The sequence below is a fragment of the Crinia signifera genome, chromosome 6 (genome assembly GCF_055691185.1).
Source record: "Crinia signifera chromosome 6, ASM5569118v1, whole genome shotgun sequence".
In the NCBI taxonomy this organism is placed as follows: Eukaryota; Metazoa; Chordata; class Amphibia; order Anura; family Myobatrachidae; genus Crinia; species Crinia signifera.
In genome coordinates, this window is record NC_139222.1 from 171,088,179 (window position 1) to 171,114,732 (window position 26,554).

The 26,554-nt window shown below is 41.5% G+C and overlaps 1 protein-coding gene across 9 annotated transcripts in view; it reads left to right on the forward strand.

The window, feature by feature from the left end:
* The window catches only part of USP36 (ubiquitin specific peptidase 36), a 40,689-nt gene extending 14,383 nt beyond the window's left edge, over positions 1 to 26,306 (forward strand). For 5 of the 9 annotated variants that reach the window (XM_083148104.1, XM_083148105.1, XM_083148102.1 and 2 more), the window contains 13 exons: positions 3,021 to 3,132; positions 3,254 to 3,394; positions 3,481 to 3,581; positions 4,515 to 4,653; positions 4,832 to 5,443; positions 6,744 to 6,874; positions 11,182 to 11,772; positions 14,312 to 14,466; positions 15,216 to 15,374; positions 16,323 to 16,438; positions 16,721 to 16,842; positions 19,399 to 19,487; positions 26,200 to 26,306. In XM_083148104.1, the coding sequence (XP_083004230.1) occupies positions 3,021 to 3,132; positions 3,254 to 3,394; positions 3,481 to 3,581; positions 4,515 to 4,653; positions 4,832 to 5,443; positions 6,744 to 6,874; positions 11,182 to 11,772; positions 14,312 to 14,466; positions 15,216 to 15,374; positions 16,323 to 16,438; positions 16,721 to 16,842; positions 19,399 to 19,487; positions 26,200 to 26,237 (2,506 nt within the window). In that variant the 3' untranslated portion in view covers positions 26,238 to 26,306. Of the gene's footprint in view, positions 1 to 3,020; positions 3,133 to 3,253; positions 3,395 to 3,480; positions 3,582 to 4,514; positions 4,654 to 4,831; positions 5,444 to 6,743; positions 6,875 to 11,181; positions 11,773 to 14,311; positions 14,467 to 14,621; positions 14,781 to 15,215; positions 15,375 to 16,322; positions 16,439 to 16,720; positions 17,147 to 19,398; positions 19,584 to 26,199 lie in introns of those variants that run through there. The other 4 variants (XR_014444542.1, XR_014444541.1, XM_083148103.1 and 1 more) reach the window with 4 other exon arrangements.
* Positions 26,307 to 26,554: the final 248 nt, after the last annotated feature.

Here is a 26,554-nt window from a genome sequence, read left to right on the forward strand (position 1 = left end):
ATTTGCCCGTTTCAAATACAAGTTAATGTCCGTGATGATAAAAAAGAGAAAAATAAAAATAATTTTTTAGAATGTGTGTGAATTATTTTTCTATTTCTCCGTGTTAACACATATAAAGTGCTATTCAATAAAGTGAACCAGAATAAAGTGTGCGTACCAGACTCACATTTATGTAAGCTGGTGTGAAACTCATAAAGGTATCTTTAGTGATATTTCATAATTGCTTGAAGGAGAACGTGTCTTCTTAGATACACTCGGAACAGAAGAAATACAACGTGTAGATTTGTCATGCACCAAGTGTATAGGTAATATGTGAGGGGCTGAACCAGCGTACCTCACTCACCAAGAGTATAAAGGTGATAAGTGTATAAAGGTTTCTGTAAAATATGGACGTACCCCAACTCACGGTGATTTAAATGGTATTCAAGCTCATAAAGGTTTCATTTGTATATCTTTTCTCCTCATGTGCCACGTAATGATCTTCCAGTTTGTCTTGGAAGAAAGTTAATATACCATATGTCAGATATTTAAGAGACTTTTTACTGTGTTTATAGTGGTGAGGTTTGCACAATATTAGTGATATGCCTCACTCACCCTTAAATGGTTTTTAGAAAATTTGAAAAGACCAAAGAGAGTGCGCGTACCTCAACTCACACTTGTGTGTCGGGCAGTCCGCTCATCAAAGTTTCTTTTTTTAGAGACGTGGGACCTCCAAGAACTTTTCACCATATTTCATCCAGAATACATATAAAGAGAGAATATACCCAATGTGTAGATATCTCTTTAAATATAAGTGTGAGGTAGGCCAGAGAATAATGGCGTACCTTACTCACCACTTTAGGTGGCGGCACAAAGCCTGTAGCGGTTTCTTTAGTATTTATTCTGGAAACAGATTTTTATACCAGTCAATGTTAAAGTTGTAGAACAAAGCTTTAATCCTTGTGCCACCACCTAAAGTGGTGAGTAAGGTACGCCATTATTCTCTGGCCTACCTCACACTTAAATTTAAAGAGATATCTACACATTGGGTATATTCTCTCTTTATATGTATTCTGGATGAAATATGGTGAAAAGTTCTTGAGGTCCCACGTCTCTAAAAAAAGAAACCTTGATGAGCGGACTGCCCGACACACAAGTGAGTTGGGGTACGCCCACTTTCTTTGGTCTTTTCAAATTTTCTAAAAACCGTTTAAGGGTGAGTGAGGCATATCACTAATATTGTGCAAACCTCACCACTATAAACACAGTAAAAAGTCTCTTAAATATCTGACATATGGTATATTAACTTTCTTCCGAGACAAACTGGAAGATCATTACGTGGCACATGAGGAGAAAAGATATACAAAAGAAACCTTTATGAGTTTCATACCAGCTTACATAAACGTGAGTCTGGTACGCACACTTTATTCTGGTTCACTGTATTGAATAGCAGTTTATATTTGTTAACACGGAGAAATAGAAAAATAATTCACACACATTCTAAAAAATTATTTTTATTTTTCTCTTTTTTTATCATCACGGACATTAACTTGCATTTGAAATGGGCAAATCGGACCGGACCCCAACATCACTAAAAGAGACAATATCAGAAAGAAGGATCATACCGCAAAATATCTCAAGTATTTTTTCTGCGCCTCAGTGTACATCAGTTCCATATCTTTTTGTTTGCAAAACAAGAGACATTTGCTATCAGCGCTAACAATAATACACTGCAAATATGTGTGTGTGTGTGTAATGGTGTGTACACACGGTCAGATGTGCCATCAGATACTATCCACGATCAGATCGGATCGTGGATAGTATCTGAAGGCACATCCGATTTGCATACAAGTCTGACTATATAGTGCAGATCTGCACTATATAGTCAAGGCAGACAAGACTTTCTGCCTTGCGATACGTGAACGCGCATCGGAATCGGATCGGGATCTGAAGGGTTAAAACCCTTGCGATCTGCATCCGATTCCGATCCGATGTTGACTATATCGTCAACATCGGAAGGCAAAAAGTACCGTGTGTACACCCCATAACACACAAAACAGAGGGGACCTGGTCATATTTTGATAAAAATATTTAATATTAAAATTTAAAGCAACACAATTTTCTGCAAGTCCCTAACCTACCGTATATACTCGGCGCACCATTACATTGCACTTAAATGTACTCAACCCCAGATACAGAGGGGAATATGTAAACAGGGCTGGTTTCTGAGTCGCACCCAACTAGGCAATAGGCAGATCTCCAGGGATATATAGCCCAGGTTGGGGCAGGCTGCAGACAGTACATCTTAAGGGACCTAACCAAAATAGGGGCAGGCAACAGAAAGCTCATATCCAGGGATGTAGCCAAAGTCAGGGCAGGCAGCAGTGCATCTCCAGCAACATAACACAGGTTTGGATAGACAGGAGACAGTGCATCTACAGGAATATATTCAAAGTGGGGATAGGTGGCAGATTTTACATCTCCAGGGACATAGCTGAGGTTGACTTAAACAGTGCATCTACAGCAGGGCTGGGCAACTCCGGCCCTCCAGATGTTGAGGAACTACACATCCCAGGATGCTTTGCATTAGTTTTGCTATGTGGCCATGCTGAAACTGATGCAAGGCATGCTGGGATGTGTAGTTCCTCAACATCTGGAGGGCCGCAATTGCCCAGCCCTGATCTACAGGGACTTAGCCGAGGTCAGGGCAGGTTATAAATCTCCAGGGGCATACCTAAAGTTGGCATAGACCATGCATCTCCAGTGCTGTAGATTGGGCAGGCAGCAGACCGTGCTGCCTGCCCCGTGTCCATAGTCTCTTGTCAAGGGTTGTACCAAATATGTTCCAGATCAGTCTTTTTGATAAAGCAATGTTTTTATTAAATTTTGCAGAATGGCTTGTGTAAGCCAAAACATTTAGGACACTTAAGGTAAACAGCGATTGAATGAAAAAATATTGTAATGTGTATTGCTTGCTCCCAATCAGCCCTTTTTTCTACTGCTTACTGTGATTTAATCATTTTTATTTTACTTTTATAAAGATGTAAAAAGAAAGTTCCAGCCAGCAAGAGATTTAGTGTTCACCGAGCCTCCAATGTCCTCACACTTTCACTAAAGAGATTTGCCAACTTCAGTGGTGGAAAAATAACCAAGGTGGGAGACTTAAATGTGACTACATCTTGTAGGTCCACTGGGCAGCAGAAATACTGAAAATGGGAGTTAATGACTCTGCCCACACACTCTTAAATATACACGGTACACATTTACTTTGCAGGATGTTGGATACCCAGAGTTTCTGAATCTCCGTCCATACATGTCCCAGAACAATGGAGATCCTGTTATGTATGCACTGTATGCTGTACTTGTGCACTCAGGGTACAGTTGTCATGCTGGACACTACTATTGTTATGTGAAAGTAAGTGTGAACTTCTCCTGATATACTGTATGCCTCCTGCGTGGAATAGTAGTATACTGATCTATGTGGTGAACTCTTATCTACAGGCTAGTAACGGCCAATGGTATCAGATGAATGATTCTCTTGTTCATGCAAGTAACATCAAGGTTGTTCTGAATCAGCAGGCGTATGTTCTCTTCTATTTAAGGTATGGACATGTTTGTTCTCGCAGACTAAAAGCTACTAATAAAATATGTGAAGTTTTATGCTTGGAATTGTTAATAATTTTACTAAATATAGACACACCGCACAAAATGAGTATAGTTATAGTTAATACATCTGTACCCCAGTTAGCTAAATTGGAGAACTGTATGTGAGAAACGCTGACTTGATGGTTAAAACCGTAATGAATTTCTCAGAGTAAAATTGAGTTTGTCAATAACTTTAATCGGGCTGTATCGGTGATCACTATTCATGCTCTCCCTGAAAATCCAGCTAATAGGAGAGCAGATTTGCTGATTTGGACTGTAATTTGTGGGGTCATAAAGTGCCAATCTGCCACTTGTCCTTTGGTTGCTACAACCATATTTCACAGGTCCTTCAGTTAGCTTCATGATGGCAGTAAATTTACTACTAACATTGTGAAGCTGCTATTCTTGTTCTAAGTATACAAAGTACTGTATACATTTTACACCTAATGGGGCCCTTTTTGTTCCCATTCTGATCTCTTAATAGATGGCCACTAGTGTTATTCCGGTAGCATGCTCACGTACAGATTTTTCTGTCTGATCTATCTGGTGGGAACAAAAACCTGGAAATGTATGGAAGCAAATGACAATCAAAAAATTGTTCCAGAACGCTTGAAAACAGACAGTGATCAGTCAGACAAATTGTTTAAATCCTTCTGATATAACAAATTTATCAAACCATATATTTTTTTCTGTTTTCCTGCATTTGGGTAGAAATTTTTGATTGTCATATGCTCCCATACATTTCCAGGTTTTTGTTCCCACCAGATAGATCAGACAGAAAAATCTGTACGTGTATACGCACCTTTAGAACTAAAAATAAACCTACTTACAATATGGTTTTGTGTTTCTATTTGCCCCTAGTTCATGGCTTTTTTGTTTTTGTTTCAAAGGGTTCCCGAGTCCAGAAAGAGTTTTGATGCCTCGTTGTGTAAAATGCCACACTCCCAAATTTCTCGCCCCAGCTCCGTTCCTCCTACTATTAAAAAAACCTTGTCTAATGGCAGCCTGTCATCCCCGCTTAATAGTAAGGTGAGTAATTCAGAGAGTAGCCTACAATTTAATGTTGTGCTCTTTTTATGAGCTTAGTGAGATAATTTGGGATTTTTAGTTGGCTTTTTCCAATGTCTTCGTAATACATGATTAACAATATGTAAAATGTATTAAAATATGCCGGTGCCAAATAAGTAAATGTTAATAATATTTGCAGAGGCCTGAAGGGCTACATGAAAAGAAGCCTCCACATATGGATGATATTGGGGTTCCAGTCTGTCGCACATATCTTTTATCTGGTAACAGAGAACACAGTGGAGTACCTCACACAAGGCCTCTTAGTGCTGGCCCCTCTCCAAAGCTCCAGTCGCGAACCTCATATGCCCCATGTCTTTTGGATGATCAGTTGAGGAAAGTGAAGAAAGCTGTTCCTTGTCAGTTAAGGACTCCTAATGATACTTGTACAACAAGTGAAGCGAACATGCAAGAGGGTTCTAAACCAAATTGGGACACTGTAAGTCGCTCTTCTTCTGCCATTTCTAAAATTTCAGCTGCAAACCTTGAATCGCAGGAAGATAGTGACAGTGAACAGGAGGAGGTGAAAAATGCAAAGCCAGAAGAACCACTTGTAAATGGCCAAACATCATCACTGGACACTGCCGAAAATGGGAACATAGCTTCACCGTGCTGCTCCCCCACAATGGAAGCAGGACAGCCAGGGACAAGCAATACTTTGAAATCAAAGTCACCCACACTGGCAAGTGTATGTGAAGCTTTGACTGCCATGTCACCGCCACCTGCCAAAAAGCTAGCCCTATCTGCCAAAAAGGTCAGTGTGTGTGTGTAGCACAAAAGGAACTTAAGCAATTTCCTTACTGTGAAATGTTTATTCAGTTACTTAAATTGTTTTAAGACAGCGACTTAAAATGCTTGCAGTAAAGCCTGATTTTGTTCAGTGTGCCAATGCATGAATTAAGTTAAAAAAAATAAAATAGATATAATATACAAGGGTGGATCAATAAGTACCTGTCTCTGAAGACAGGTGGCGTTGCTGAGAAAAGTTGGTATTACTATTGTGTACTACCATCTTTCAAACAACGCCATACTAAATTTCAGATTGATTCATAGGCTAGTTTTTTTTAACCACGACAATGCACCAGCTCCCTCACCTGAAATTGTTGCTGATGAATTGCGCTATGAATTGTTGCGGCACCCACCCTACTTGCACGACTTGGCTCCCTGCGACTTCTCTGTCCCCTAACCTGAAAACGTGGCTCGCGGGGGGGGGGGTGGAGGAACTATTCATAGTGCAATTCATGCTATTTGGCCGTAACAATTCCGGATGAAGGAGCTGGTGCATTGTCGTGGTGGGAAAAAAAAACTAACCTATGAATCAATCTGAAATTTGGTATGGCGTTGTTTGAAAGATGGCAGTACATGATAGTAATACCAATTTTCCTCAGCAATGCCACCTGTCTTCAAACACAGGTACTTATTGATCCACACTCGTGTATGGCCCCTTTTACACGGTCCAGCTCCTGGCAGGCGGCGAAACCCCACACGGGGGATGGCCACAGCCCGGCAGCCGCCCCTTCCAGTGGTGACAGCCGTCCCGCGTGGACGGACACAATCATGTCCATTATTAACGTCTACGTACGGCAAGGCTTTTGGCCGTGCGGGGTTTCGCCACCTGGCAGGAGTTGGAGCGTGTGAAAGGGGCATATATATATATGTATGTATGTATGTATGTATGTGTATATATATATATATATATATATATATATATATATATATATATATATATATATATATATATATATATATTATATTTTGGAAGCATTTTTATTTAACTATTTTTGTTTTTTTCCTTTTCATCCCATATTGTCAGGTATTGTGGCTTTGGTTGCATAATTTTAATCGCCAACCTTCCATTCCCACCTATCCTATATCTTTATACACATATGCCCATGTGCAAAATCTATCATTTTATATTTATTTATTTATGTGGTTTATTTAACATATATATAAAATGTCTTATTTTTCCCCTTCTTTTTCATTTGATTTGATTTGTCACAAACCTCCTTTTTTTCTTTACACCACCAAGATTTTATTTATGTCAATAACTACAGGGCAACATGCAGCAGAAGGGAAGCAGAAATGACGTTTACTCCCCACTTCCCCTCTCCATCTCCACTGGCGCCACTCATCCCATCTCTGTTTCCCCTGGTCCCATCACACTCAAGCCGCTTCATGTGCATCGGTAAGTGACACATAAATTTGAGATAAGGATCTGGCCTCCATACCATTTCCGATTCATATACACACACACACCTAGTTTTATATAATAAGGAATCGGAAAAATAATTTCAAATAATAGGCAAAACAATTTCAGGCGAAAATGGTGGTTGAAATATTTGTCCAACTTATAGTTCATTCCGTCTGATAGCCTGGATTTATTTTATTTTTTTATTACAAAATAATAGTGAACACTAGTACCTGACAAGATTCCCTGAGAAGGTATAACTTGTGAAGAGAACGTGCAGTAGCATCATCATCCAGCTGCTGTGGAAAGTGTATTCTAAAACAGAGAGGTTCTGTATAATTAACAACCAGATAATTGGTTGTGCAATGTTCCATTAAGAAAGTGTGGCTATATCAATTTCAAAAGTAACATTATAGCTGTGGGTCTCTTTATGGAAAACTTCTGATCAAATATGTTTGGATATGCTGAATGGAATGTAATCCTGCAATCAATAGGTTTGCTGTTACATTAAGAAATAAGCTTTTAATGATGCTGCAGGTTGATTTCTATTAAGCAATACAGATGTGTCCACAACATCTATCTACAAATCGTGCCAAATGGCCCGTTTAGCATACCACAGACTTTGATACTGATCCTATTTACTTAGTACCCTATAAGTAAAATAAGATGCAAAAATGTGTTCAAAAATACACAATTTAGGTTAAAAAGGCAAAAGAATGGTTTGATATGAATGACCTGCACCATGCATTGTTATGGTTAATCGTTGATTTTGTACTAATCCCTCTGCAACGAAAAAGAACAAAACCGAAATACCTGTACTTGGTACACTGTACACAAAATTAAGATAAACCTGCACGGCTCAGGAATCGCACCTGGCATCTTGTGCCATATGACACAAAAAGATGGGTGTGTGAGGTCACATTTGTACATATGACTATTTGTCAAAATGTTCTATAAATAGCCCTGGTGATGGCAATCCTAGTAAAAGAATGGTGAGCGCTCTGGAGATCTATATCACATCAATACTTAAGCTTGCAAATATGGGGGTTATTTACAGCTGATCACTTTTCTGCAAATTCGCATAGGGGTCGATTAACGAATGACTGCACATGCGTACGGATCGTAAAAGACATTCGCCAAGGCCAAACAGCGACACACAAATCACCATTTTTTTTCTTCACAATTCCCTCTCAACTTGACAGACAGGAAGTCGCCATTTGAGGGTGGTAACCTGCCGTTTCTGGTAGTGTCAGGGAAAACACAGGCCTTCCCAAGCATTTCTCTAGGGAGGGAGTTTTGGCCTCGATTAGCCTGTTTCTATTGCAGGCAGTGCGCCCTTCAAATACAGTCCCCTTCATCTTTTGTTGAATATGAGAATTGTTGATGGGACAGGGTTACGCACACAGACTACCCACACTAGAAAAATCATTAGATGGTGAGTGAGTTGCAAATAGATTTGTATAACAATCAGCAATATTTTTGCAAGCCATTCACAGACTTGCAAAGGGCGGGTTTCACCCTGTCTGGGCGGCAATTATCTAAATGCAGTGCAAAATCGCATAGCAGCGGTCAGGTCTGAATGGTTTTAAGTTGCAGCTTCTGGAAATTGAGCCCAGATAGTCACCACAAATAAATGAAATATTAGATTAATGAAAGAACCTTCTAATAAATTAGCATCAGACATCCTGCTACTCAACCTTGCTGACAAAGAAAAAGCGGGAGTTGTTGCAGCGCTCTCTAATTTTAATGAGTGATTTCTCAATAATAATAAAATTTAATAACACATGACATACAATAAAAATAATAAAAACAACAAGTGGACCAATTGATAAGTGGAGAATATAACCTGCTCTGGTAGACAACCAATTAGAGGAAGGCACTGAAGTCCAATTTGAAGTCCCAATTTGTAATCCCAATATGTCGCTGGAGGTGTCCCTGTCCAAATCGGAGAATGTTGCTTGTAGGTATCCTCTCTAAGGTGCGAGTTAGTGCAATGGGAGGAAGGGTGAGGTACTCCAAGAGATATAACCGAGCCATGATCTTTTACCCCAATCCGGATTTGTGCGGGGAGGCTTAGGTTGTAAAGTGCTCTGTGCCAAGGAGATAAGGTGCTCCAGACAAATATAAAAGCGGTTGTGGGGTCCCAGAATAATTCAGCAGGTGAAGTATAAAGTCCACAGAGGGTCCAACTTGGTCACCAACGTGTTTCGCTGTCACTAGGGACAGCTTTATCAAGGTGACTGATGTTGGCTGACAGCCAGGTATATATACCACAATCAATTAATGAGGGTTGACCTCATGACATCAGTGTTACAGGTCATAGTAAAAAACTAAACGAATACTGTAACATAATGTTAAAAGAAACTCGGAGACAGACTTTCACTAGTTAAACCATAAAATTAATGTCAGACATATTGATTTTAAACAGAATAAAACCAGATAAAGATGCCGAAGTGACCTTTGACCTGGATGTAGAAGTGTTATACATAGGTCATATTCAACTATTCAGTGTATATAACGTTTTATGCTATTAGAACTAGTCCCCCAGTTGTATGTGGGGTTTAGAAAGAAGATACCCCAACTTGCTGGGAAGGGATAACTAACCTTCTGGAAACCTCAGTGATCGCGTGGGGGTCCGGGCTTCCCGCTCCTGACATTGGGCGGAAGTGTGCGGACTATAATATGCTCCCGCAGTGTCATTGAGCCGGTGAATGTATTCGTTACATCCGGCTTTTTGACACGCATGTGAGGGAGAATATAATCAGTACTTCCGGCTTATTGATACGCAAGCCGGAAGTATGTAGGCTTGTACGTGGTGCCCGTACTAAAAGTAATAATAATAGTCGGGCTCAGTAGATACGTTTCACATGGACATGTGGAGTTCCCCACCTGCTCGCTGGACCGCGAGTACAGGTGAGAATACGTCCATCATGTCCATCTTTCCACAGACTAATATCCCGATAACAGTCTTTAATATATCTCTCGCTACGTCCTATCCGGTATATCCGGTGATGTAATCATTCCCCAATCTAACTGACACATCTCATTTATTAGAGTCCCCAGGACTATAGAGGGTAAAAAACGGTTGTATGGACAACCAATCAGAGGGGATATATAAAATTAAACATAAATAATAATCAAAGATTAATAACAATGAAAGATAATAATAAAGGTGCCCATAGACGGTCCGTTCCCGGACCGTCCGTTCTGTACTATGAGATGCGCACTCCCGCGCATCTCATCGTACGGTACAAAAAGTATGTGCTGCACATACTTTTTGTACTAGGTACACATCGGATCACAGTGCATGCACAAGGCATGCACTAGGGATGCGATGCGTGCTAATTAAGTGCCGAACGGATCCGTTAAACGGACCGTGTATGGGCACCTTAAATATAATATTGCAATGTGAAGAATTAGAAGGTATGAAGTATATAAATAATTTAGATAATTATTTACAACTCCCTCTTTTTTTCTTTGTACATCCTACCAGGGACCTGACTAGTCCCTAATTGCAGCAGCTCACCCTGAGTTAAACAACCACGACCAGCGCTCTAAACCGCTTTTGCTGCCTTTTTTTTTTCCTGTCAACCTTGCTGACACCTTGCAGACAGCAGGACATTATAGCATATAAGGCCTTGGAATGCAGTTTTAACAAAGCTCACTCAGAGTACATTACTAACAGTTGAGTATCCATTTTCCAAAATGCTCAGGACACAAAGCATTTTGGATAAGGGTTTACTCCAGATTTTGGAATATTTTTAGTTTCATACTCACCTGGTGTACCCGGCTTCAGAGGCAACCCGATTTCCAATGATGCATTGCGTGTGTGATGTCATGACATTACCGGCGCACCCGAGCAATGCTACATTGGGACTGGGAAGGCTCAACATGGCGGGCAGCAGCACATGGAATGGGGTGCATATTGACTGAAGTAAGTGGGAGGGGGCGGGCATGGAGAAGGATGGTCAGAGAAAAAAAGGACAGTGGATAAGGGATAGTCAAATATATATATATATATATATATATATATATATATATATATATATATATATATATATATATAGATATATAGATATAGAACAGATGTATATCTATATATATTATTATTTCGCTAACTGGGGTAAGATTTCTGAAATAGTGGAGAAGTGAACCAGCTTCTGTCTATTATGTGCAATTTTATAGAATGCGCTTGATAAGTACTAATTTTACTGGTTCACAAATTTCCCCTGAGATCATTACAATGCTTTTTGGATAGTTGCAAAGACTGGTTGGTTTGTTCTCACTCGAATGTTCTCTTCCAGGGTATCTCATCAAGTTGCAGACGACTTCCCTGGGACTTGTAGCAATACGTCTAAGCTGAAATCCCATGAAAAGCAAAAAAAAACGAGTGTAGAATTAACCCAACATTTCACACCACTAAGTCACTTAAACAACTCTCCCTTGAGTAAGGCATTGTCGCCACCTTTTTCTCCTAAAGGGAATGTAAGGGACAATTATGTTACCCTAACAGAGACCTACAGCCCCTCACAGCAAAAACAGAAACACCAACTGGAAGCACATAAATTAAGCTGCAATGGGGAAGTCCGGGCCATTGAGGGAGGTGGTGTTATTCTGAAGAAAAACAAGAAAAAAAAGAGAAAAGCGTTGGAAAGTACAGCTAGAACAGAGTGTGTTCTCTCCCACTTGGAGACACAGGAAAAAAACAAATCTGATTTAAAAGAAGGTAAAATTAAACGCAAGAAGTGTAGACTACTGAAGACCCCTACAAAACATGTATCCAAACAAACCGGTCACACTCTGATGTCCCAGGAGTCCACATGCAAAACAAAGAAGAAAAGGCGGGTAAAACCTGATCAACATGTAGAGGATAATCTCCAGGCTCCGATGAATGGGTAAGAACAGGCAGGGATTGTATATGCGTTTCTTTTAAATAACAATGCAAAATTGACAGAAGAACAGGAGGTGGTTAAATGAAATATCCAAATGGTGTTACTAGATACAAATGTAACGTTCTCAAATTAGCAAGAATTGGAATTATTTTTTAATAATGCTGTATGCCTTCTTACTGCAAAATAGGTTAAAATCATCCTTATCCTCATAGCAATTTTACTCATGGGTGACAAAACACTTGTAGATGTATAACATTTATGCTAATAAGATCGTATTGATTTTAGTTTTCTTTATTTTATTATTTAAATGTTTCTTCTCTTACATCCAATGGCCAGGCAGTGGAACCATGGTAAAAGCCTTTAATATCTCAGACAGTCAGAAATAAGAAGGAAAGACATATATTTTAAACCCCCTACAATCTTTTTTGCAGGCTAATGGAAATTTATTGTGGCGTCCACAACGCTCAGTTTAATTAGGTTCAAATAGCATCCTGTTTGTAGTTCTAAAGCCAATGACATAATACTTTGTGATATCTAAATTACTCCATTTTAATGTTAAAGTACCTTAATTTTAATGTTTTTTAATATTTAATCATTTTCTTTGAGACTGACTTTTTTCATATTTCCCATACACCTGCAGCCAAATTAATAGATGTTTGCAAATCTCTGTATTATATTAGGTAAAAAAAAATATTAGTGGTGATTAATTTTAAGGGGCTGACAACATTACCTTTTTCCTTTATTACAAAACTAGTAAGTCTGCTTGAAGCAAATGCTTCAAAAGCTAGTCTACTACCTTGTGATTGCCTCTGTTTGTGCATGTGTGAGAGAGAAAGCGATGTAGTTTCACTCGCTGCCAGCAGATGGTAGTGTTTCAGAGACACACAAATGGACACTAGACACATAAAGATGATATTTAGTCTACTTTTGTGTTTCTATTATGTTTTCCTGTTTAAATTTTTTTATTTGTTTTTTTTCTGCTAACAAGCACATTATATTTTCTCACTACTATTACCTATATAATTGCTCTACAATTAGTAAAAAAAAAATGGCCAGATATCACAGTAAATGACCAATGGTCATTATTGTAGTATTTAAATATCGAACATTTTTATTGCCGTGAAAAAGGGACCCACGGTCAGAAAAAAACACATGGGATCAGGGATAAGTCTCTGATTCTGTGTGTTTTTTGCCCGTCTGGTAGCTGCATATCAGGGATCAGGCAGTATAATACGGATTCCGGAATTAGATATAATAGATTATCCCCTGCCGAATCTATTTGCAGCGTTAAAGTACCGCTGCTAATAGGATAGTGCCTTTAATGTTTACTTTCTCTCTCTCTCTCTACCTTGGAGCACACTGAAGAAATTGGAGTATAGCAGGTGTGCAAGGAAAAAAAAACCCTGTTTCCTAAAGCTAGCTATTTTTAGTGCCTCATGGCCTAGCCACAGTTATTTAGGCTGCATTGAATGGGCTTCGCAGACGGGAGTGACATGACTTCAGGTAGGAGGGGTCCTGCTAAGCAGTGGGTTTCCATTTCACCTCTAGTTTTCATTCCTCCTTAGTAGTGGAGACCACAAAGAGGATTCGGGGGCCAGTGATCGCTTTGTTTTCCATGCCTTCACTAAACCACCAAGGTGATAGATACGCCGAAAGGCAGCTTATTGGCAGAATGGGACCCCTTCTAATGGCGATAGATTTAGGAGATCTGCACTGGGAGAGATTTCTCCTGTTGTTCTAAAGGGATTGGTACGAACTCCCGGCGGTCAAAATCCTGATGCCGAAATCCCGACAAGGAGGGACGTGGATTGCCTCACCATGCGGGCTCGCTGCGCTTGCCACGCAGCAGGACCGGTGACTCGCTACGCCCGGCACACTAATTTATTCTCCATCTATGGGTGTTGTGGATACCCATAGAGGGAGAAAGTGTCGGGATTCCGGCGTCTGGATTTTGACCGCTGGGATTGCGACCGCTGGGATTCTAACTGCATCCCGTTCTAACAACCTTGAGCCAACTGGAAGGTCCCAGGTGGATCGGGGGCAACTTCTCCAAGGTAAGAAGTCGCCTAGTGTATGCCCAGCTTGATAAAGGGGCTTCTTCTAGCTGCTGCATTACGCTAAACTGCAAAATCCTCATTTCCATCTACCCACATTTCATGTATATGTAGTTGTGTGCCTCCTTCTCCTTTCTCTACCCTCTCCTGTGGCTTTGTTAGTGTAAACTGGAATTCACGAGGCATGCAGTGGGGAATATATGTGGACAACCCTGTGCTGGAAGACCTTTTCATTATTAAGTACCCAGACTCATCTTGCACCTGCTAGACCCAATGCCTCCATGGTCCCTCACGGAATCGGAGAAAAGGATTTAACCAGTAATTACAGAAATTCTGTTTACATTTTACACTTTGTTTATCTACAGAAGACAGGTCACGTGACCTTCTAAAAGGGTCTTTTCTCTGAGTTCTGGAACACCCTTCAAAACTCACTGGAAAATAATCTTGACTCTCATAATATAACTAAATTTGTTCTAACCTCATCTTAGTACTACTCTGGATTCACAAGAGGACACTGAAGTGAATAAGGTGGTCAGAAAAATAAGGAAAAAGCAGAAAAGGTCAGACGTACAGGAGAGTCAAAGCCCCATGGAAAGCGACTCTATCAGTGAACAGAAACCTACAGCCCAGGAAGAGAAACTTGGTAAGGCATGACCCATATTCAGTTCCTCCTTAATAAATGCTAGCACGTGCTCTGTTTAGGAGTTCAGGGGGTTTAGCTGGTATTACTGATCTCACACTTTCAGTGCTTAGATATAGCATGACTGCAAAGTTTCTCTTCCATGCGCATCGGATCAGAGCCTGGAGATTTTATATGCAGCACATGAGATGAATCAGACCATCAGAGGTACATTAGCACCCGCAATGTATTGCATCCGATTTCCTCTGAACTCCCCCGGCAGCTCCCTGGGAGTCCAGTTGGACCTGTTTACGGCCACCTTTAGAGCAGCTCACAAGGTACCTGGAGACATAAGACCTCTTCAGTTTCAATCACTGTAGTGTGACATTTATTGGAAGTGGCATAATGCCACATTTAAAGCTTTACCTCAATCATATAAGACTGTTGTATTACTGCTACTAGTCAAGCTGTGTACTGTGTAAGTATTAAACATGGTTCTAATTTTATTTACCACCCAGTGTACAGTTTTTAGCCCCATTTAGAGATTTCAATAAGAAGAGTATTGGTTCTCTGAGACTTAGGGGTACATTTACTAAAGCTTGTAAAAATGAAAAGAAATGATGTTGCCCATAGCAACCAATCGGATTCGGTCATTTTCTAGGGTGCAATAAGTAAGTGATAGAATCTTATTGTTGCTATGGGCAACATCACCACCTTTATTATTTAAACCTACTATGAATATATTTCTCTCTGATAATACCGTGTTCCGTTAGTGTGCGTATGGGATAGTCAGATCAAAGATGGCTACAAGCGACCTCCTTCCATCCCTTGTGCAGAAAAGAAATTCAGACCAGCTTGGGATGGCACGAAGAAATCTTGTGTTGTCGAAGAGCTACTAAAGAATTCTAGCAACAAAGCATATGGGACAGAAGGTAAGACCTGCAAAAGTGGGTGGCGTAATAATGTGGATGAGGTGCATATTTACAATTGTTTGTAATGACAACCTCTGCATTATAGTTTTAAATAAAATTGCAGCTTTTTTACAGTATACAGCAATTTGCTGAAGATTTTAATTTCTAGAGAACACCTCTTTCCTTCATCCTCTAGAGGACACTGGGGCAGTGTGTACAATGAAGCTGAGGTGACAGGCACCAAGAAGTTAACTTGTTTGACAGCAGCCCGGGCACTTCTCTTATATCCCACCTGCCTCTTTTCAGACCAATCTTTAGTTTTTACCTCAAGGCACAAGGCCCCTTTTTAGGGGGTGGCTAGCAGCCCCAGTTAACTTTAGCCTGCTACCGCCGGCTGCTCCAACTGCTACCGCTGGCTGCTCCAACTCCTGCTGCTACCATAGGCTGCACAGACGACGCACCCAACGACACCAGTCACACACACCCCCGCCCCGTGGTACTTGGGGGATGCCCAGGAAGACTGGTGGTCAAGGTAAGTGGCTCCTTGCATAAGGAAATCAGCATTTCAGCGCCAGTACTTCCAGTGGGAGGCATTCAATGGTGGTACACTCTCTGTGGTATTGCTATACCATGGATGGAGGAGGAGCCTGGGCTTCAGTCAAACAAGTTAACTCCTTGGTGCTGATTGTCTCAGCTCCATTCTACCCAGTGTCCACCATGGATTCAGAAAAAGATATAGACAAGACAAAAATCTCCTTTTTATAACACTTGCTGCTACTTCTAAACTGATTTCAGCAACTTCTACTTTGATCAGTCTTACACTATTGTATCTATTGCTTATATACAGGAGATAACAGATAGGCATTTTGTTTCAATAAGTTCCTTTTTATTTGGAACTGTGATCTGGTGTTCCAATGTAAATGTTTATTTGGGGACACAAAAATCACTATGTTGTGCTTTCTGCTGCAGTGCTGACTTGGGATGGGGAAGAGTCTACTGTAAGCAGAGACGCTGTTCGTGATGCACGTGAAGCTAAATATGACACCGTTATAGATGAATGGGACGAAGATTTTGACAGTGGAAAGGTAAAGTAGTTTAAAACCAGAAAGGAGATTTTGTACATTGATGTTTGCCACATTTATTCTGTCCATTGTATGTTTTGTGAGGGACCCCACTATATTAAGAAATGTGCATTATTGTTGACAGGAATTTGATGACGTGCCTGGTATTGTGGTTGATTTTATTTTTTTTATTTATGTTTTGTGGAGTTAGAAAAAAATCAGTGCATATTAATGAAATAGTTCACTTTAAAATATGTAGTTTAGTAGTGTAATAATGAGAAATCTTTCACTGTTTATATTTTACAGGTCAAAAAGATAAAGTTCAGACGCGACAGATGGAGAAGTAAAAATGGTTTCCAATCTCTACAGGACCGACGCAACTTTTGGTCATTCAGTAACCAGCGACACTTCTCCAGACAGGCATACAGGTCCTGATTTACAAGATGGGAGATCAAGTGCATTACCATTCCCAACATGCTCCTTTGCTGCTGATTTATTAGAATGGTTAAAAAAAATCTCTATCTTTCCAGAGCTCTCTGATGGCAATAGCTCTGTTTATCTGTTGGGGGTAAACCCTTTCTGACAGATGTTCCTCTCATTACACCATTTAAAATACTTTTAAGAACATGGCAGCTAAATGCTAATAATGAGATTTCTCATGTAGCATTGAGAGAGTCAGACCGTGTTGGAGGTAAATCGAAGTATGGATTATACATTATAGAAAGAGTAATGGTAAGTTGTCCCTGCAGAAATTGTACCACCCCACCTAGGTTTTTGTCCAGACTGGTATACAGATTCTGATCATAATATAGGAGATCAAGCGTCTGATTATTCCTGTTGTGCGCTTTCTTGCTCATTTGGTCAGTTACGCAGTATAGTGTAATAAACCTCCGGATGTCCTGATGTGAATGATTATTTTAGCCATGCTGGGATGGAAATGCATTGGCAAGTGTTTTGTTGGTAGAAGTAAATAATCAAATTGTGATTCCATGAGACCTTCAGTGGTGGGTTTTTCTTGGGCATGGCACACCTCTCAGGGTGGGTTCTTCTGCCCCAGAAATACTCACCACTGCTGCTGTACCTGCTCTCTGGCTGCCCCCGTGCTCCTGCTGCCGGATCCATCTGTGAGTTTCAGGTTCTAATGTTTGAGTCTTTGGGAACCTGGGTGATTTGGAGGGGGGGCGGCAGGCGATCGAGGTGGGGAGCGGCCGTGCAGGTGGAGCTAGTAAAAATAAGTAGAGTGTGCGATAAACCACGGTGCAGCTTCAGTAAATGCAAACAATGAGTAAACCTCAATATATGCTCATGGTGAACACTCAATGCTGGAGGTGCTGCCAGATGGTGCACTCCTAGGAAACAGAGGCTTGCACGGAAACCTTCTGTGGGAGTCAGTAGTGCACCTCGGCCCGGAAAATTTCCGGCCATACCACTGAAGAGGTTAAGCATTGGGGGAGGGGAAGGAAGCAGATAGGTAAGACTGCAGTTGTCAGGGCAATGGGCCACATGGTGGGTAAGTGATCCTGCACCTATACCACATGCCTAGTAAGTTACAAGCAGGGTACATTATTTCAGCCCTTTTGCTTTGAGCTGTACATACACTATATGGCTTTGGTGGTTGGACAAATTGAATAACTCCACATCAGGTATAGACAGGGGTTGGCCCTCTCTTTGTGTTCTGACACTGGGGACTTGCAGCCAGGTGGGTCTAATAATATCAAAGGTACTTGTTTCCTAGCACGGCCACAATCGCGGGCATCGTGTACCTTAAAGTTAAGGTACACGATGCCCGCGATGGACCCGATTTCCTTTGAAATCAGGTCCATTTTGCCGGCAAAGGCAAAATCGGGGGCATCGCGTCGGTCGCGTGCATTAACATGGCCCCCGACGTGACCGACGCGATGCCCGCGATTTTGCCATAGGCTTCAATGTTAAAATATTTTTAACATTGACATCGGGAGCATCGCGTCGGTCTTGTGCCATTATAATGGCACAAGATCAGATGGACTTGATTAAGTCCATTTTACATAGGGAACAATGTGAAATGGGCCAATATGACCCATTTCACATTGTATATGGTTACGCAACCCCATTGTGAGCGTCACCCCACGTGGATAGTAGGGGTATGAAAAGGTCGGAGGACGCGCACCGCCACCGTTCGCCACGCTTCGGGTTGGCGTCAATCGTGGGGTGGCGTTGAGGGGGTAAAATTGGGGGTCTGGGGAATACTTTACATTGAATCCAATGTAAAATAGGGGCCCTATTCACATTTGATTCAATGTAAAAATCGGGTCGGTCGCATCGACCCGATTCGGATCGCATGCGATTTTTCTGACACGATCACCCCGATGCAAATCGGTGTGGCCGTGCTAGGAAACAAGTACCATATCAAAATAGCCAATAAAATGACATTTTACTTCAATAACTGAGTTATACTTTTCATGACCTCAAATAATTGATAAATACATTGTGCTTTATTCTTATATTTACTTCTGCATGTCTTTGTACCAGCTAACCTTCTCTTTAAAATGTTAAAATATCAGAGTACTAAGATTCATTTTAACCCTTTGCATGCCAACGGTGCTGTGAGGACTCTAATAAAGCCAGCGCCGCTCACAGCGACTGTTCTTTTAGTATCAATAAATACAACTACAGCCAAGTCAGTTAATTGAAGTTTAGATAAATACTGCACCCATAAAAAGAAGTCGCTGTGCACGATGCTGGCATTTTAAGTGGATATTTTGAGGATCTCTCACAGCAACATTGGAACTCAAAGGGTTAAGGCATCAACATTGGTATTCACTGTACATTGATTTACATTTAAAAGGAATTCACACAACTATTTTCGGTAGTTATTTGGTGAATCCTATTTTATGAATTTAATCTGTTATAAAGTGAGTAGTTAAAGAAAAAACACAATTTGACTATTGTAACATGTTCACATCTGTTGTAAAATGTTATATTCGTTTGCTTCTTTGTCTGTATAGCACCAATGTGGTCTTCAGCGCTGCACAACCAGGGAGAACAAATTTGTCTGGGTTAACAATACATTACAATACAGATGATGCAACAGAATGTGAGCGTTAACTTTCTTTAGACACAGTACTAATCTATGTGTTCTGTACATTTTACTTTTCAAGAGATAACATGATAAACTTGGACATAGACATTTCATTTCATAGTTTCTGTAAACTTGTTGGCACACTTTTTTGTTTCCAAATGTAAAATGCAGTTTCATATGCTGGTGCTATGTAAAATGTTCATAATTCAAGAGAGAGTGAACTACAGATATGTCCTCCTACATCTTTGCTGCAGTCACTCCCATAAATAAAATATCTGCTAGCATTGGGTCTTTTTTTTTTTTTTTTTGCTGAAAATGCGTCTTGGTTGCAACACAATGCGACTAGGATGCACAACGAGACTGCGCTGAAGAATTTGATATTTAGTATGACACTTATACATGACAAACATTCTTTACCGGAAGATAAAGTATTAGAACATGAGGATATGCACTGAAACTGTAGGGAGTTAGGTGGGCAGGGAAATTTGAGGAAAAAATTAATTCATATAAAGAGTAGTGAACAAGTGGAATAGATTCCCACCAAAAAGCTTCAAACATTAGAGCAATATAAACATTTGGGAAAGACCTAAGGATCGTCTTAGAAAGAAATAAGGCATTGAGGTAACAATGTGTTAAAAAGGGGCAGACTAGTTGGGCCAAATGGTACTGATCTGCCGTCAAAGTGTTTTCTATCTGTGTGCTACAGAGTCTCTGAATCTTTATGTGGTCTTATTTATGTTCTGTATAAGTGGCATATACCAAAATAATCAGCAAAGTCTTCTGCTGCATCATAATCCTGTTGGGTTGAGACTTAGATGCAGTTTTGGTAGAAAAGATGCTTGATATTAGCAGAGGCATCTTGCTTCATGGCATATTGAGTAAGGTGGCCAATCCCAGGATTGGAGTTTCCAATCCCAGGGTTTCGGGATTAGACTGCGCATGGGCAGTCTAATGCTGGCAACATCTGAGTACCCGCTCAGACGCTGCCCTGCTGCTCCCGTCTCCAGCTGTTTGACTCTGTACAGTGTGACATGGCCAGAGGTCACACTGAGCAATCCGCCGGCTGCACCGCTCCCGCCCATGTGAGTAAACACATGTGGGGCATTGACATTATTTATTTTCTTATTAGGGAGGCCGAACCCAGGAATCCTGGGATTGAGCATCTTTCAATCCCGGGAGTGGCATCCCTAGTATCAATGCTAGCTGTATGAGGACATAGCTGTTTGTCTCTTTTCTCTGCAAAATATCATTACATTTACACTTATTAAATTGTTCAAATAATGTATATACGTAATCTTTGAAAGAAAATTGTTTGCTTTTTTGTGGGAGAGGTTTTGCACACAATCCAATTTTTACTGGTTTTGGGTGTAAATATGCAGTCTGATTACACAGGGCCATCAGTCTGTGGCTCATTTTGCATTTTCCTGCAAGCAATAGGTACATCGGGTTCTATGTAATAGCGTGCAAAGCACAGGTGATAATGAAAATAAACGCTGTGCGTTTCATATATTGTTCATAAGCGCTGGGTCTGTTCTCATGCTAATGGGTCCAAAGTGCATTTTGAGGTTTCCTGTTAATTTCAATAAGCCTTTTGTTTCAATGGAATTGCATTTTCAATACTAATTGAAATTGATGGACTGGGAAAAGTGAATTTTTTGTCCTTGCGTGTAAAATCCTTTTTCCGTTGGCCAAGGTGGATGCTGGGAATTGTGGGTACTCAGGGGCTGGAGGACCAGGCCCCAAGGAGAATAAATTTCTTTGTAAGTAAAGCCCGTAACTCCTCCCGTAGGGAGACCAGTTTTAATTTAACTTAAGCTTAGGGATAGGAGAGAAGAACCATTCAACAGAACACACAACCAGAAACCGTTAAAACCCTATCAACATAATTAACTGGACTAAGTAGCTGGAGCGTAAGAGCATGCACCCAGCTTCCTCCTTGGCCTACGATATTTTTTTTTTTTTTTTTTTTTTAAGGTAAGGACCAAAAATCCACTTTTTTTATTCGGCCTGCAGTCGATGCTGGGGATTGTGGAATGTCCTAATGCTGTGTCCCGATGGGTGGGAATGCTCCTGAGCTGCACCAAGGACACCTCTGCCAAAAGCTGTATCAGCTGAGGCTAAGGTGTCAAATTGGTAGAATTTGATAAACGTATGAGCAGAAGACCACGTAGCCGCTCTACAAATGCTCTCAGCCGAGACAGCAGCCCTCATGGCCCAAGAGGCCCCCACTGACCTTGTGGAATGTGCGTGCACATAGGCAGGGGGGGACTGGCTTTGCAGCCATCAGATATGCCTGTCATATTGTGGAACGTAACCAACGGGCTAACTTTCATTTGGATGCTGGCCAACCCAGTTAATGAACATCATAAAGAACAAAGAGTCAGAATTTCTGATTTGTAGAGGTCTGTGAAACATAAAGATGTAAGGTTTTAATTACATCTAACGGCTCATCCACCACTGAAGAGCAACCCAGCTCCGAAGAAGGTGATGGAGGAAAGACTGGTAACACATTTTCTTGGTTAATATGAAATCTAGAGACCACTTTCGGGAGATAGTGCAGTCCTCTGTACTAGACTAGACTATCGGCATGGAAAATTAAGAAAGGCATCGACAAGAGAGAGCCCCTAGGTCAGAGACTCTGCGAGCTGAAGCGATTGCCAACAAAAATAACATTTAGAAAGTGCTACCGACTCCATGGGCTCAAAAGGAGGTTTTGTGAGTTGTCGTAGGGCCAAGGATTTGTAAGAGGTCGAATTGGAGGTTGCAGGTGTAATACACCATGCAAAAAGGTATGAATTGTAGCAGAAGCAGCTATCTTCCTTTGGAACAACACTGAAAGTGCCGACACCTGAACTTTCAAGGAAGAGTGACTAAGGCCCATATCAAGGCCTGCCTGTAAGAAAGCCAAAACCCAGGACAATCAATATACCCGGGGATTAAGTTTCCTAGGTTCACAACAAAGGTGGTAAATCTTGGCAGAAGACTGTTTTCTGGCTGCTCGCATAGTTTTGATGGTGTCTGAAAAACCTCTCACCCTTAGGACCGACCTCTGAACAGCCACCCCATCAAAGCCAACCTGTGAATGTTGGGATGGTGGCAAGGACCCTGTGATAGGAGGACCAATGAAGTGGAGGGGCCTGTGATAGCCGCAGAAGATCTGGGTACCACGACCACCGTGGCCAATTGGGTGCAATCAGAATTGCCACCACATCCTCCTAACACGCCCATGGAGCTGACAGGGCATATACTAGACAGGCCTGAGGGTCTCTTGTTCTGGAGCCATACAAGGGTAGCTTCCTGTTGTGTCGGAAGGCCATTAGGTCAACCTGAGAACGACCTTAACGATCCTATTGGAGAGAGAAGGGGCCATTCCCCTGAGTGAAACGTCTGATGATGGGCCTTCCAATTTAGCACCCAGGGAATGTAATTTAGAACCCACTATCTTATCCAATTCCGTCCTGAAGAGTACAGATCCAGAGAACGTTAAGGCAAGTTATCAGTTTTCCAAGACCTGAGCCATTGTCAAAGACCAAGAGCACATCTTGATGCAACAGAGGCCGCCGATACTTTGGAGGCAAAAATCCCGCCATCTAGAACAAGTTCACGTTCCTGTGCCGGAGTATAGTCCTTATGTTAAGGCCTCCGCCCAACAACCAATAGCCATAGAAGTCCAAGCAGCTGCATAAGCAAGACCAATGGCGGCTCCTGCATTGATATAAATGGACTTAAATTATTGGTCCAGTGTTTTTATCTACTGGATATTTGAAAGATGTTACATAGGTAAGGCGGTTGCTTTAACCAACCGAGTCACATGGGCTTCCACCGGGGGGAGGGAGAGCCAATTTTTTTGCTCCTCAGAAAAAGGAAAAAAGGTGCAAATGCGTTTGGAAATAATTTTTTATTTGGATGTTTCCAAGCTTCCTGGAATAAGTTATTTAGCTGAGAATACTGTGGAAATACCGCTGGATCCTTTTTTCCATTTAAACAGCGGAAGAATCTGTGTCCTTAATTTGGAAGATTGACCAAATAGATTTAATGAAACTATCCACCATGGCCTGAGTCATATGATCCTCATTCAGCCATGGAATCCTCCTCAGCTGGGCATCATCCTCAAGTAGTGCATCTGCCTGAGGAATCTTTAGTTGTAGATCCTACCCTAATCGAGGTAGTTGATATACCACACGGTACCATAGTGCATGATGCAAAGAAATGCCTATACCAAACCGTGTACAGATTGGGTCAGGCCTTCAACCCAAGCCGGTTGAGAAGGAACCGAGAGAGCGACTGGAGGGCACAAAGCTGCTAGCCGAGAATCCAATTCCCTCATTGCTGAAGACAAGGCAGTACCCCAGTCAGGTACGCAAGGAACAGCCACAGCAGCCTGCAGAACAGGGTCTGGCAGAGAGCAACGGTCGCAGAGTCCAGAGTGGTTCTGCTCGGCACTAGCAAAGTTTTTGTTACAAGTGGTACACGTATAAGCGCGCAGTCCTGGAGCGTTTCCCTCCTTGCGGTCTCAGTTGCCTGAACCTTTAGAAGACATTGTACAAACACTGTCTCATGACTATAATCGGTACTTGTGTATTATCACAGCGCCCATCGCATGGCATCGTGTACCTGATTTAGTGGTGTGCGATGCAATGCTTGTACAATTAAATATCGCATAGCATGCCAGCAAATGGGATGCAATGCGATTTTTAATTGTACAAGCACCCATGCCATGAGATGTGATGGGTGCTTACAATGAGGTGTAACCCCTAGTATCCACGCCATCCCGAATCGTGGCGAGCGCAGCGGTACGTGTCCTGCGACCTTTTCATACCCCCACGTTGGCTCGCCCGAAGCGTGGTGAGCAGACGCGAAATACGAGCCCGAAGCGTGGCTAGCGCAGCTGAATTCATGTAAAGTAATCAGTGTCCCCTTGCGGGGGGCGCGCTGCGCTCGCCACACTATCTAAAATCAACTCCACACCGACGTGGATAGTGGGGGTATGAACAGGATGCGTACCGCTGCGCTCGCCACGCTTCGGAATGGCGTGGATACTGGGGGTTGCATCTCATTGTAAGCACTCATCACATCTCATGGCATGGGTGCTTGTACAATTAAAAATCGCATCGCATTGCATGCCGCAATATTCCAGGGTGATGCGATTTTTAGGAGCCCATATGATGGAAATCGTGAGCGCCGTGATAATACACAAGTGCCCTATAATCTTCTATAAATCCACCCCTTTACACAGTGTAATGTGGGGTAAGGTAAAGGAAATCACTACAACAGGCACTAAAAGAAATTAGTGACAATATACGTTATGCCTGATGTGTTTGATATTTTCCTTGATGTGAGATATATATCTAACTAAGGGGGGGGGGGGAGACGTAAAAATAAACAATACAGTATATAGTTCAGCAGCTTTCATACAAGAAGAAAAGTGCACTTTGTTTCCCAATACAAATGAGTGAGGTGAGTGAGGATAAACCTGGTCACTGGGAAATAGTGAATGTAGAGGGGGGCAATTTGTGAGCTCCACTCTTGCTGTCAGCCAGCTCCGTCTGTCAGGGGAAAATCGCTCCCGCAAGAGCTATGGGGGGGGGGGGGGGGAGTGCCCTTGGCAGGAACCCAGAGCGAGCCATAGCCAAGGGGAGAGGGCAGATAAACAAGGCTGTATCTGCCCCCTTCCTGGAATCCCAGAGAGCATTTGATGGTGTCTTGTTAAAATAGAACAAATCTCCCTGGTGGTCTAGCTGTTTCTCAGCATGAGCTGCATACCACCACCGATGGTGTGAGCCACTACTGCTCGATGACTTCTTCCTCCCCCCGGCTGCGTCTTCCTCTAAGTGCGAGGAGGTGACTGGTGCAAGTGGCCGTGAGGTCTGTCCGCCAGTCACTGGAGAGAAGTTGCAGCAGCTGTCAGCAGTAGTGCTGAGAGCCTCCATTTTAGAAAGAAACATGAAAAATGTTAAAGAAAATTAGGGCTGAAACAGCCCTCCTAAAAATGGCACCCTGTTCCTCTGCGCACCAATGAACAAACTGGTCTCTGAGGATAGGAAGGGGTGTAGGGGGGAGGAGCTACAGGCTGCACTTCAAAAGAAATGTGTTCTCCTTGGTGCCTGGTCCTCCAGCCCCTGAATACCCACAATCCTCAGCATCCACCACAGACTGAATGAAAAAATGTTATATCCAATAAAAAATATAAAACTAGTTTATATTTTTTTACATGTCTTAGCAATGCATTTAAAACACTAGTTGGTCACAGCATGTTGGTGGAGTAATAGCCCTTTATCTGCTGGTGACCAATGCATTATACAGATGTAGTCAGTCACTTCCATATTGGATGGAAATTGCACTCATCAGGAGACAGTTGGCATTGTACTCTATATGTTGGATCCTAACTGTTAGCATTGTGAATTTCCTCCCAGATTATTTTGTTTTCAGTAAGAGAAAACAACTTAAACATTTAAAAAAAAAAAAAAAACATATTAAAATTTATAGTAATGAAAGGAACATTCTTTTTAAGAATATTATTTTTGTAATCTGGTTTAGGAAAAGAAGGGCAGTGGTTGGCTTGTAAACCATGCAATTTAAACAGTAAGGATATTTTCTAATCCTTTTTCATAGCCACAATTGTAAGTAGGTTTACTTTACACAACACATAGCTGGGATTAATAGCAATGTTTTTACAACCTGTACAAACTCATTATTTCATGGACTCTTAATGTTCTTTACTTTTCAGCTTTCCACGGAGACAAACTGAATATGAACAAAATGTAATATAATATACTGTAATGTTAAATTCTATTACAAACTTGATCCTTTATTGAATAAAGAGAATTTCACAAATTTGGCCGTAGGTCTCTCTTTAACAAGCTGTTCTGTTTGCACAATTCACAATTTTGGAATAATGTGGCAAATCCAACTAGATGAGCATGAATGGCATTTCACATTACTCATATCTCAATAGTCTGTCATTTCTTACATTCTAGCTTGTATGATTACAAGTACTCGATCATGTAGTGAGAATATCCAGGACATTAATATTGGGTGCATTACAAGGGTGGTTCAATAAGTAAGGCAACAAGGGGTCTATT